The following is a 13,592-nucleotide window of genomic DNA, read 5'->3' on the forward strand; positions in this document are numbered from 1 at the left end:
GCACAAATAGCCCCGCCATCCTGGTGGGGGTATAATTGGAGGCCAATGGAAAAGCAGGTGACTGACTGAAAATTACACAGGTGTCACTGATTGCTGGCAAGTGTTGCCATAGACAGTAACAGTGTAGCCCCTAGCAATATGGCAGCTGCATTTACGATGCCACCTACTCGCTTCTTATGATCCATGCTAGGAAAACCAGACAATTTTTGATGGCGTCAACAGCTGCTGATTGAAATTGTGACCCAGCTCTAGAAGTAAAGCAGTCCTTTACAAATGCAGACACATGCAAGACTTTCCAATGCAAACTTTTATTACAACACAACACCAACAACATGTTAGTACTCTTCTTCCTCTTCTTCACCGTCCTCTGCTGAGTCTGCCCCAACTTCCTCATAGTCCTTCTCCAGTGCAGCCATGTCTTCTCTGGCCTCACTGAACTCTCCCTCTTCCATGCCCTCACCCACATACCAGTGCACAAAGGCCCTCTTGGCGTACATCAGGTCAAACTTATGGTCCAGGCGAGCCCAGGCCTCGGCGATGGCAGTCGTGTTGCTCAGCATACACACGGCCCTCTGCACCTTGGCCAAGTCACCTCCTGGCACCACCGTTGGCGGCTGGTAGTTGATGCCCACCTTGAAGCCGGTGGGGCACCAGTCAACAAACTGAATGCTTCGACGGGCCTTGATGGCAGCGATGGCGCCGTTGACGTCTTTGGGTACTACATCCCCACGGTACAGCACGCAGCAGGCCATGTACTTACCACGCCTCGGGTCACACTTCACCATCTGATTAGCTGGCTCAAAACAAGCATTTGTGATCTCGGGCACAGAGAGTTGCTCATGGTATGCCTTTTCCGCAGAGATTATTGGCGAGTAGGTGACCAGGGGGAAGTGAATACGGGGGTAGGGAACAAGGTTAGTCTGGAACTCCGTGAGATCCACATTCAGAGCCCCATCAAAGCGTAGAGATGCAGTGATAGACGAGACGATCTGGGCGACAAGGCGATTCAGATTGGTGTAGGAGGGACGCTCAATGTCAAGGTTGCGCTTGCAAATATCAAAAATGGCTTCGTTATCCACCATGAAGGCACAGTCAGAGTGCTCTAGAGTGGTGTGGGTCGTGAGGATGGAGTTGTAGGGCTCCACTACAGCAGTGGACACCTGGGGAGCAGGGTACACGGAGAACTCCAGCTTGGACTTCTTGCCGTAGTCCACAGACAGACGCTCCATCAGCAGGGAGGTGAAGCCAGAGCCAGTGCCTCCTCCATAGCTGTGGAAGATGAGGAATCCCTGAAGACCCGAGCACTGGTCGGTCTGAGACACAAAAACAAATTCAGTAGTCACATTCTGCACCATAAATTGGCATCTCAAGATAATACAAACAAAGGGCAAGTGTAGCAGCAGGTTTTCTGCAACAACAACAAACTTGAAAGTAATCAAACACACCATGTTATGATTCTCAAACAATCCTATCCCTTATAGACATAATGTAGAGGCCTCAACTGAGGGATCAAACATGTCACTAAATGGGGGCACAGAATCACCAAAAACACATGTGCACGCCAATACTGACGATACTAAATGCAAGAAAATAGATAGATAGATACTTTATTCATGCCGAGGGAAATTTTGGAAACACATTTCACTAATCTTTGAAAAGCTAAGCAGGCAACTGTTAATCTAGTCACCTACCATTTTACGAATCCTGTCCAGGACTGGATCCACAATTTCCTTTCCAATGGTGTAGTGACCACGAGCGTAGTTGTTGGCTGCATCCTCTTTACCACTAACCAACTGCTCGGGGTGGTACAGCTGACGGTAGGACCCATTACGGATCTCATCTGTCAGGGAATTTTTTTTTTTTTTAATTAATTAATATATATATATATATATATAAAAAAAAAAGTCAGCCTTTCACAAACCCAAATCTTCATTTACATTTACTCAAAAGCCAAATGATCATTTGAAATAGGACACCACCATTACTGACCTATAACTGATGGCTCCAAGTCAACAAATATGGACCTAGGAACATACTTCCCAGAACCAGTCTCACTGAAAAAGGTGCCAAAGGAGGAGTCCAGTAGAGTTGTGCCATTTCCAACAGCTGTTCCATCTGGGCGAATACCATGTTCCAAGCAGTACAATTCCCAACACGAGTTTCCAATCTGCACACCAGCTTGGCCAACATGGATAGAAATGCACTCCCTCTGTAAAATGATCAAGAAAAAAAATATATAAAAAAACCCATTGTGACAAATACCCATCATACAAGTCAAACAGTAAGCCTAACTTATAAGGCACTCACCATTCTTGAAATAGTAATTTAAAGTCTGTCCAAACTGCAAGTTTCTCCAAATGCACCTTGACCAAATAATCAATAAATACATTGCATTAGGCTTCTTTTAACAAGAAGTTCCACGAAGGACCTAAAGAAACTGAAATATTAAGGACACTAGTTAAAGCCTTAACTTACCTGTTACATGAACAAGCACAAAAAAAAAACCTCTGGGTCAGTGTGATATATAGTGATTGTTGGGAATAAGGCGTGGCTTCCAATTAGCACCTCTTGTCCAATGTCTGATTGGCTAATTGATTTACCTTTTCAAGACTCACTCACCCAGTTAGTAATATAAGGCCACCATGCATACAGGATTTGTCCGTTTGTTCTGACTTATTGACACAATACAACACAGACCACTGTTGACACAATACAACACAGACCACTTTTTCACTATTTTGTTTGTTTCACTTCAGTTTACAATGCCAAAAATAGTCTTTTGTGTTAAAAGCATTGTCATTTATATAATTATATAAAAAGACATGAGACAGTGGTTCACTTTGATTTTGTTATTTGTAGGGAATGCAGAGAACAAGAATAGGATTATCAGTATTATCAGACCATTGCTGGAGCAACTACATGCTCATAACCAAATGTGCACACACACACACAAACAGCATCAGCAACACCATACTTATTGCTATGATACAGTTGAATAAATTCTCACCTTAAATGCTGTTATTTTATCGGCTTGGATGTTACAATTTCAGCTATACTGTATTTGAAAGTGGTAAAAAAACCATACATACATACATACATACTACATGTGGGCAGCTGTGGCCTGCTGGTTAGCGCTTTGGATTTGTAACCGGAGGGTTGCCGGTTTGAACCCCAACCAGTAGGAATGGCTGAAGTGCCCTTGAGCAAGGCACCTAACCCCTCACTGCTTCCCAAGCGCTGCTGTAGCAGGCAGCTCACTGTGTCGGGATTAGTGTGTGCTTTACCTCACTGTGTGTGTGCTGTGTGTGTTTCACTAATTGGGATAAATGCAGAGACCAAATTTCCCTCACGGGATCAAAAGAGTATATATACTTATACTAAGAATACTAAAGAAAATACTACTAAATACTTAGTATTTACTAAAAAATACTAGAGAATCCATTTTTATCAAATAAATCATTATAGCTGCAGTATAGATAGCAATGGTTCAGATTCTGTGTTCAGCAGCTAGAGCAAGCACAGGGGAAACATGTTGGGTTCAGTTTATGTGTTCAGCCGCTACAGCCAATAAAGGTGAAAAGAGTATTGAGTTCAGATGCTGTCTTCAGCCATCTCCACATCATCGTTGAGGTCTTCATCTCCACTCTGCTGTCCCTCTCTGCACTGATCTTCAGAGGTCTTCACCTCCACTCTCCTCGATTCCTCAGATTGAACCAGATCACAGCACAGCAAAGATTTTCAAAAACTATTAACACATCTTTGTTAATGTGGTTTTGGCTAATCCCTTAATTATGCACACAGGTTTTGAAATCAATTATATCACATTCATATAGACAAGTCAGTGTTTGCATAATGCTTTGGTTGTATAGATTTTAAGATCTTGTTTTTAACCTTTATAATGAACAGCAATATTTAGAAGCATAAAAATTACATATGAACTTGCATATGAAATGTATTGGTTTAATGGACAAATATCCTTGGGTGAACAGATCATCTATTCTTTTTTTCATCCATCTGACAGAGATGACAAGGTATCAATGGAGGAACATTTTACATTTAAAATGACTAGAACCCTGACAAATACCAAGAATAGGTAACAGGCAACTCGCATGATCCATCACCTTGATATACAGTTTTAGCTTCTCTATAAGTGTATCCACCTCTGTCCCGGGTCAGTTTGATTTATTAGCCATTAGCGTAAAACTCGGTGTCTGTTCTCTGGTGTTTGTGGGCGTTTACCGTCCATCCCCTGCCAATCCTGATGCACTACATAGTCTCTCAGAGCAATTAACTTCTCTGGTTAATTCTGAATATGTCATTTTAGGGGTCTCTAACCTAGATTGGATGTCTCCAGCAGCTGATGACTTAAAACATCTGTGTAATAAGTTGAATCTTACCCAAATAGTCACAGAACCCACACAACCTAATATGAAAATTCCCAGTCGTTCATCCCAGTTAGATCTCATTCTTACCAATAAGCCTCATAATTATATGCATACAGTAGTTGTGTATTCCCAATGGATTTCAGTGATCATTGTCCTGTGGGCTGCATTAGAAATGGTAGAAGAAAAAGATCAGGGCCTCTGTATGTAAATAAGAGATCTTTAAAAAGATTTGAAGAGCAGGCATTTTTACATGATCTACATGGCAGTGACTTCTTTAAATCTTATCCCAGATGCTGAACTTGCATTGCAAACTTCCAGACTGTTAACACCAAACATGCCCCTTGGTTTAGTCATGATCTACGTGAGATTATTTCTCAAAGAAACAAAGATTGGGCATTGGCAAGATCAGCAAAAGCCACTGTGATGGTGATTGGCAAACTTTCAGACATCTTAGAAATACATGCACTTACTTGGTGAAAAGGGCAAAATCTATTATTTGATCAATCTGTCTGACTGTGGTAGTAATCCAGCGAAATTCTGGAGAGGTGATCAAGTCACTTAAAGGTGTTTCTTCAACCACTCAACAAATTATGTTGGATTCTAAAGTGGTAAATGAGATCTGTAATGCTTTTAATCACTTTATCAAATGTGGTACTCTATTTGATCAACTGAATGTTGTGGATATGGCACTAGAGACTCAAGTCCATTTCAGTGTCACTAGTCCTGAGGAAGAGAGGATTTTATTTTCAAGTAGACCTAATAACCCTTCCTTCTCATTTAGACCAGTAAACCAATCTGATTCTTTATGGATTGTGTAATTCTAATGTTATTGAGCTCAATCAAATCACGCACACCGCAAGCTGAACAAAACTTCAATAAATGCAGAACTTCTGCTCAATCACTCATGTGTCATACGTCTGACGCCATCTTCAGACACGCTCCTGGTTGAAACGTGAGACAAATCGATTATATGATTGAATTGGTCTACATTTCAGTTTAAATTATCGAACAGGATTTTTTGTGACAGCCCTAACACAAACACAAACATATCACACATGCACAGACAAACACACTTCCATCTGCTACTGTATGTATGGCAGGTCCCATTGAGCTGAGCTCCTGCAAGTCAGAAAGCGTTAGATTATATTGGGGAAATGTGCCAGTGGCATCTGGCATAGAAGCAAAGAGGGGCAGTGAAGGTGTTTGTGTCTGAATGTACAGAAGCACAGATACGGTCCATGTGATCAAGATATGTGCCTGGAATCTTAATACACTTAGATAAAACACCCACATTAAGAAAAAAATATCAAAATGTGTTGTGTGTTCAGATGCCTTGTGTTAGAGAAATCCAACAAGTGCTCACATGGAACGTTGTTGCGGGAAAAAAGAAAAGAAAATCAGTTTTACCTAGCTTGAGTTGCTACAGTCAGCAGCTAATGCAGCCAGGCAGCTACAGTGTTACTCTCTAGGGGCATGTGAATGGAGGCTCAGAGAAATTCTGTGCGCTTGATTTTGCAATATACCATAGGGGTGTCAGGTAATGCAGTAAATTACTCACAAAATTAATCTGTAGTCCTCAGTGGATTACTTCAGGGGATAAAGATTCAGACAACCCATATATATTTGCAATACAAACATTTATTAGTTAAACTGACACACAACTACATAACCTCAGAAACTCTAGTACTCTTCTTCCTCCTCTTCTCCATCCTCTGCCGAGTCTGCCCCAACTTCCTCATAGTCCTTCTCCAGTGCAGCCATGTCTTCTCTGGCCTCACTGAACTCCCCCTCTTCCATGCCCTCACCCACATACCAGTGCACAAAGGCCCTCTTGGCATACATCAGGTCAAACTTATGGTCCAGGCGAGCCCAGGCCTCAGCGATGGCAGTCGTGTTGCTCAGCATACACACAGCCCTCTGCACCTTGGCCAAGTCACCTCCTGGCACCACTGTTGGCGGCTGGTAGTTGATGCCCACCTTGAAGCCGGTGGGGCACCAGTCCACAAACTGAATGGATCGGCGGGCCTTGATGGCAGCAATGGCACCGTTGACGTCTTTGGGTACCACATCCCCACGGTACAGCACACAGCAGGCCATGTACTTACCACGCCTCGGGTCACACTTCACCATCTGATTAACTGGCTCAAAACAAGCATTTGTGATCTCGGGCACAGAGAGTTGCTCATGGTATGCCTTTTCCGCAGAGATTATTGGCGAGTAGGTGACCAGGGGGAAGTGAATACGGGGGTAGGGAACAAGGTTAGTCTGGAACTCCGTGAGATCCACATTCAGAGCCCCATCAAAGCGTAGAGATGCAGTGATAGACGAGACGATCTGGGCGACAAGGCGATTCAGATTGGTGTAGGAGGGACGCTCAATGTCAAGGTTGCGCTTGCAAATATCAAAAATGGCTTCGTTGTCCACCATGAAGGCACAGTCAGAGTGCTCTAGAGTGGTGTGGGTCGTGAGGATGGAGTTGTAGGGCTCCACTACAGCAGTGGACACCTGGGGAGCAGGGTACACGGAGAACTCCAGCTTGGACTTCTTGCCGTAGTCAACAGACAGACGCTCCATCAGCAGGGAGGTGAAGCCAGAGCCAGTGCCTCCTCCAAAGCTGTGGAAGATGAGGAATCCCTGGAGACCCGAGCACTGGTCTGTCTGAGACACAAATTCAGTAGTCACATTCTGCACCATAAATTAGAAACTCTGAACTCCTAGAGATAATGCAAACAAAGACCAAGTGGATTTTCTGCAACAAACTAGAAAAACATCAAACACACCCTGTTATGATTCTCAAACAATCCTACCCCTTACAGATATAATGTAGAGCAGGAGTCAGAGCTACTTTGACAAAATGAACATGGCCGAAAGCCTTTTATGTCAATAGTAGCATGCCATGTATTTACATAGCTGACCTCCACCCAAAACTGCTGAATAAGATATGCTTTTTAAAGGTTAATGTCAACTCATCTACCTTCTCTCTTTGTAGACTGAATTTTAACATGTTTCTCAAGTGACTGGGTTCTACATCTTCCTCAAACCTTTTGGAGAGCTACTTAAAAGGGGGGGGGGGGGGGGGGGGGGGGGGCTGGTAGCTCACGAGCTACCTGTTGGAGACCTGTGATGTTGAGGCCTCAAGTGAGGAATCACACTAAATGGGGGTACAGAATCACCAAAAACATGTGCACGCCAATACTAAAGATACTGAATGCAAGGAAATATGTTCACCAATCTTTGAAAAGTTGAGCAAGCAACTTAATCTGGTCACCTACCATTTTACGAATCCTGTCCAGGACCGGATCCACAATTTCCTTTCCAATGGTGTAGTGACCACGAGCGTAGTTGTTGGCTGCATCCTCTTTACCACTAATCAACTGCTCCGGATGGTACAGCTGACGGTAGGACCCATTACGGATCTCATCTGTCAGGAAATATCAAGTCAGCCTTTCACAAACCCAAATTTTTATTTACATTTGCTCAAAAGCCAAACAACTATTTCAAATAGGACAGTACTCACCTATAACTGATGGCTCCAAGTCGACAAATATGGACCTAGGAACATACTTCCCAGGACCAGTCTCACTGAAAAAAGTGCCAAAGGAGGAGTCCAGTAGAGTTTTGCTATCATCAGCAGCTGTTCCATCTGGGCAGATACCATGTTCCAAGCAGTACAATTCCCAACACGAGTTTCCAATCTGCACACCAGCTTGGCCAACATGGACAGAAATGCACTCCCTCTGTAAAATGACCAGAAAATATATATATAAAACCCCCATCATGACAAATACCTGGCCCATCACCCAAGTCAAACAGTAAGCCTAACTTATAAGAGGCACTCACCATTCTTCAAATAATAATCTAAAAAGTCTGTCGAAAACGCAGGCTCCTCCAAATGCACCTTCACCAAATAATCAATAAATACTTGCATTAGGCTTCTTTTAATAATAATTTCAAAAAAGCTCCATGAAGAACCTAAAGAAACTGTTAAATGTTAAAAAAGAACATTAGTTAAAACTGTAATGTCTCTGACAACTTACCTGTTACGTGAACAAACATGAAAGACCACTTCTGACCACCTCTGGGTCTGTGTGATATATAGTGATGGTTGGGTATAAGGCGTGGCTTCCAATTAGTACCTCTTGTCCAATGTCTGATTGGCTAATTGATTTACCTTTTCAAGACTCACTCACCCAGTTAGTAGGCCTAATAGGACACCGTGCACAGGATACAGGTCTTTAAGCTAAATTTGACGGTTTGTTCTAACTTTGGGCCGTTCACACCAAGAATGATAACTATAACGTTAACTATATAAAAAAATATTGTTCTTGTTAATATGAATGACGACGTTCACATATAAACTATGAACGATAGAAACGACAACGACATGAAGAACAATATTGTTGGGGATCACTTTCAGATCGATTTTGAGAACGATAAAAAGCTAACAGCCAATCAGAACCCATCACATTTTAGCCATCACAAGGAGATACTTTGCGTATAGAGGATAAAGGAGATACTTTATCGTTGGTCAGTCAGTGTGGACGTTTTTATCGTTATGGGTTATAGTTATTGTTTCTGGTGTGAACGGCCCTTTAAATTCTTGACACAATACAACAGACCACCTTTTCACTTTTGCTTCAGTTTACAATGCCAAAAATAGTCTTTTGTGTTGAAAGCATTGCCAGTTATATAATTATATAAAGACATGAGACAGTGGTTCACACAAGAATAAACTTATCAACATTGTCAGACCATTGCTGGAGCACATGCACATAACCAAATGTGCACACACACATGCCACACACACAAATAGCATCAGCAACACCACCTATTGCTATGATACAGTTGAATAAATTCTTACCTTAAATGCTGTTATTTTATCGGCTTGGTTGTTACAATTTCAGCTATACTGTATTTGAAAGCGATAAAAAAAACCTTTTCTTTTCCATCTTTCCAATCCATCTTTATCAAATAAATCATCATCTTCTATAGCTGCAGTATGAGAAGCGTGTGTTGTTCAGATGCTGTGTTCAGCAGCTACAGCAAACACGGGGGAAATGCATGTTGGGTTCAGTTTATGTGTTCAGCAGCTACAGCCAATAAACACCAGGGCACACTTGTGGGTAGACTTTTACGGAAATTTCGTTTGGTCCAGGTTCTATTTGAGAATTGTTGAGACATTTCTTATGTGTTTTGGTTTTATATTCAGCTTTGCCTAACTATTATACACATGGTAAAGAGACACAATTACTGCATTACTCTCAGTTAATTAGTAGGCTCATTCTGATTCAATCAGATGTGTGCTATTGTGTGGTGTCAAAGGCTTTAAGTCTTTTAAAGGGGGACTTGAGAGTATTGGATTCAGAAATTATTTTTTATATATGTGTGATTTAGGTCCTGATGCCTCTAAATCGGTTGATAATCTGAAAAGGTGGTACACCAATGGGATTATCCCATCCTGATATAGAAATGAAATAGACGAGTTTCGGAATAGTTTAGCGGGATGGACCAAATATATTCTTTTTGGTTTACTAGCTCCTGTTCTGATTGTCATGATATTTTGTTTTTGATTTACTGTGGTTGTTATTGTACACCAATCAGGTGTAGTTATTTTTCTTGATGTATGAAATCAGTTAAATCATGTACCTGCTTATTTGGATCTGACTAACTTGAATGAAACAATTGTATAATCTTTTATATAGTGGCAATATTTGATGAAATGTTCCAGCCATAAAGTCTGAAAAAGGGGAACAGAGAAAGTGGAATAGAACATTATGTCCAATATTCCAATATATGGTTTAATGTTCTGCATTTCTCATTAGTGGGTCACTTTGATACTAAAAGTATGATTCTATGTAATGACCATGATATCTGTACTGTCCCTGTGTATATCTGTGTGTGACGGTATTTTGAGATAAGCGGGATATTATGACTTTACAGTGTTTCACTGTTCTGCATGGCTGAGTCAGTAGCTATCTGCTCCGGATTGCCAGGTTGCCACTAATCAGAGTCTGTTTCCGTGTAGTCCACGTGAGATGGGATGACCAACACCATCTCCCATCAGCCTGGAAGGATACTTAAACCTTAACCATTTCCTTGTCTAGTTAGAGTAGCTGATGGATCTTTAGGTGAAGTCATGTGGTCTCTCCCTTGATGCACATCATTGTAAATAAACTCTGTTCCTGATTTCATACTAATGGTCTGACTGGGTCTCTATTAAAACTATGGTATCAAAATTACCATCAGTAGGTATGTGCCTGGACTCAGTTTTATACACCGAAATAACACCCAAATTATGAAAATGATCCAAAAATGTGTTGCGTGTTCAGATGTCTTGCGTTAAAGGAGGAACACTGAGAGTTCGCACAGATCTCCCATTTGGAGGTCACTGACTACTGTTGGTACGAAAAAGGAAAAACAAAAAAAATCAGTTTTACCTAGCTTGAGTTGCTACACTCAGCAGCTAACCCAGCCAGGCAGCTACAGCACTACACTCTGGGGGGAATATAAATGGGAGCTCAGAGACATGCCCACAGAGTGTAGTGCTGTAGCTGCCTGGCTGTGTAAATGTAATTTGAAATTCTTGTGCTTGATATTGCAATATACCATAGGGGTGTCAGGTAATGCAATAACTTACTCACAATATCATATGTAGTCCTCAGTTGATTTTTTTCTGTATTACTTCAGGGGGATAAAGATTCAGACAACCCATATATATATATATATATTTGCAATACCAACATTTATTAGTTAAACTGACATACAAATAAATAAATAACCTTAGAAACTCTAGTACTCTTCTTCCTCCTCTTCACCATCCTCTGCCGAGTCTGCCCCAACTTCCTCATAGTCCTTCTCCAGTGCAGCCATGTCTTCTCTGGCCTCACTGAACTCCCCCTCTTCCATGCCCTCACCCACATACCAGTGCACAAAGGCCCTCTTGGCGTACATCAGGTCAAACTTATGGTCCAGGCGAGCCCAGGCCTCGGCGATGGCAGTCGTGTTACTCAGCATACAAACGGCCCTCTGCACCTTGGCCAAGTCACCTCCTGGCACCACCGTTGGCGGCTGGTAGTTGATGCCCACCTTGAAGCCGGTGGGGCACCAGTCAACAAACTGGATGCTTCGACGGGCCTTGATGGCAGCGATGGCGCCGTTGACGTCTTTGGGTACCACGTCCCCACGGTACAGCACGCAGCAGGCCATGTACTTACCACGCCTTGGGTCACACTTCACCATCTGATTTGCTGGCTCAAAACAAGCATTTGTGATCTCGGGCACAGAGAGCTGCTCATGGTATGCCTTTTCCGCAGAGATTATTGGAGAGTAGGTGACCAGGGGGAAGTGAATACGGGGGTAGGGAACAAGGTTAGTCTGGAACTCCGTGAGATCCACATTCAGAGCCCCATCAAAGCGTAGAGATGCAGTGATAGACGAGACGATCTGGGCGACAAGGCGATTCAGATTGGTGTAGGAGGGACGCTCAATGTCAAGGTTGCGCTTGCAAATATCAAAAATGGCCTCATTGTCCACCATGAAGGAACAGTCAGAGTGCTCTAGAGTGGTGTGGGTTGTGAGGATGGAGTTGTAGGGCTCCACTACAGCAGTGGACACCTGGGGAGCAGGGTACACGGAGAACTCCAGCTTGGACTTCTTGCCGTAGTCCACAGACAGACGCTCCATCAGCAGGGAGGTGAAGCCAGAGCCAGTGCCTCCTCCAAAGCTGTGGAAGATGAGGAATCCCTGGAGACCCGAGCACTGGTCTGTCTGAGACACAAATTCAGTAGTCACATTCTGCACCATAAATTGATAACTCAATAAAACTCTACAGATAATGCAAAGGGCTAGTGTGGCTGCAGGTTTTCTGCAACAAACTAGAAAGCACACACACACCCTCTAATGATTCTCAAAACAATCCAAGGCATAACATCTGCCCAACTTCACATGTCAACATAAGGTTACATATTAAGAGAAATTAAAGTCAGCACACACTGCCCTCAAAGTATAATCTTACATCCTCACTCACTACAGCCATGTGTGCTAGAGGTATTTTGCATCCCCACAAGTAAATGGCAGACTAAATAGGGCAGAGGAACACAAAAAAAAAACGTGCACACCAATACTGAAGATACTAAATGCAAGGAGATAGAGCTAGAGAGATATAGATAACTATTCAACATGAGGGAAATTTTGGAAATGCATTACATCAATCTTTAATCGTTGTGCAAGCAACGGTTAATCTGGTCACCTACCATTTTACGAATCCTGTCCAGGACCGGATCCACAATTTCCTTTCCAATGGTGTAGTGACCACGAGCGTAGTTGTTGGCTGCATCCTCTTTACCACTAACCAACTGCTCCGGGTGGTACAGCTGCCGGTAGGACCCATTACGGATCTCATCTGTCAGGGAATATCAAGTCAGCCTTTCACAAACCCAAATCATTTACATTTGCTTAAAAGCCAAACGACTATTTCAAATAGGACACTCACCTATAACTGATGGCTCCAAGTCAACAAATATGGACCTAGGAACATACTTCCCAGAACCAGTCTCACTGAAAAAGGTGCCAAAGGAGGAGTCCAGTAGAGTTGTGCCATTTCCAACAGCTGTTCCATCTGGGCAGATACCATGTTCCAAGCAGTACAATTCCCAACACGAGTTTCCAATCTGCACACCAGCTTGGCCAACATGGACAGAAATGCACTCCCTCTAAAATGATCAAAAAAGATATGAAAACCCCAATCATGACAAATACCTGGCCCATCATCCAAGTAAAACAGTAAACTTCACTTATAGATAACAGGCACTCACCATTCTTGAAATAATAATGAAAAAAGTCTGTCCAAACTGCAGGCTCCACCAAATGCACCTTCACCGAATCAATAAATTCTTTGATTAGGTTTCATTTTAATAAGAAATTCTCCACAAAGGATCTACAGAAACAGTCAAATGTTAAAAAAAGATATTAGTTAAATCTTTATTGGCTCTGACAACTTACCTTCTCCATGAACTTTCATCTCTGCCTCTGTGTGATATATAGTGATGGTAGGAATAAGGCGTGGCTTCCAATTAGCACCTCTTGTCCAATGTCTGATTGGCTAATTGATTCACCTTTCCAAGACTCACGGCTCATACACACAGTTGCGTGCGTAGTTGCAATCTTGCAGTTTTTTGACGTGTACCTTTTTTGCATCAACAACAAGTA

At 42.4% G+C, this 13,592-nt stretch overlaps 2 protein-coding genes across 2 annotated transcripts; both read right to left on the reverse strand.

Annotated features, from left to right (window-relative positions):
* Window positions 1-292: 292 nt before the first annotated feature.
* On the reverse strand, window positions 293-8,501 carry LOC121711998 (tubulin alpha chain-like). Its single transcript, XM_042095898.1, has 8 exons — window positions 8,423-8,501; window positions 8,226-8,283; window positions 7,903-8,122; window positions 7,658-7,806; window positions 6,069-7,043; window positions 1,990-2,209; window positions 1,692-1,840; window positions 293-1,313 (listed from the first exon to the last, which is right to left on the reverse strand). Exons 2-8 carry the CDS (start codon window positions 8,226-8,228, stop codon window positions 336-338), a joined length of 2,694 nt encoding a protein of 897 aa, XP_041951832.1. The 5' UTR covers window positions 8,229-8,283; window positions 8,423-8,501; the 3' UTR covers window positions 293-335.
* Window positions 8,502-11,102: 2,601 nt separating this feature from the next.
* On the reverse strand, window positions 11,103-13,256 carry LOC121712134 (tubulin alpha-8 chain-like). The gene is made up of 4 exons (XM_042096187.1): window positions 13,199-13,256; window positions 12,877-13,096; window positions 12,638-12,786; window positions 11,103-12,152 (listed from the first exon to the last, which is right to left on the reverse strand). The coding sequence occupies exons 1-4, from the start codon at window positions 13,199-13,201 to the stop codon at window positions 11,175-11,177; spliced, it is 1,350 nt and encodes a 449-aa protein (XP_041952121.1). The 5' UTR covers window positions 13,202-13,256; the 3' UTR covers window positions 11,103-11,174.
* Between the last annotated feature and the right edge of the window lie 336 nt (window positions 13,257-13,592).

This window comes from Alosa sapidissima, chromosome 6 (assembly GCF_018492685.1).
Source record: "Alosa sapidissima isolate fAloSap1 chromosome 6, fAloSap1.pri, whole genome shotgun sequence".
Taxonomy (NCBI): Eukaryota; Metazoa; Chordata; class Actinopteri; order Clupeiformes; family Clupeidae; genus Alosa; species Alosa sapidissima.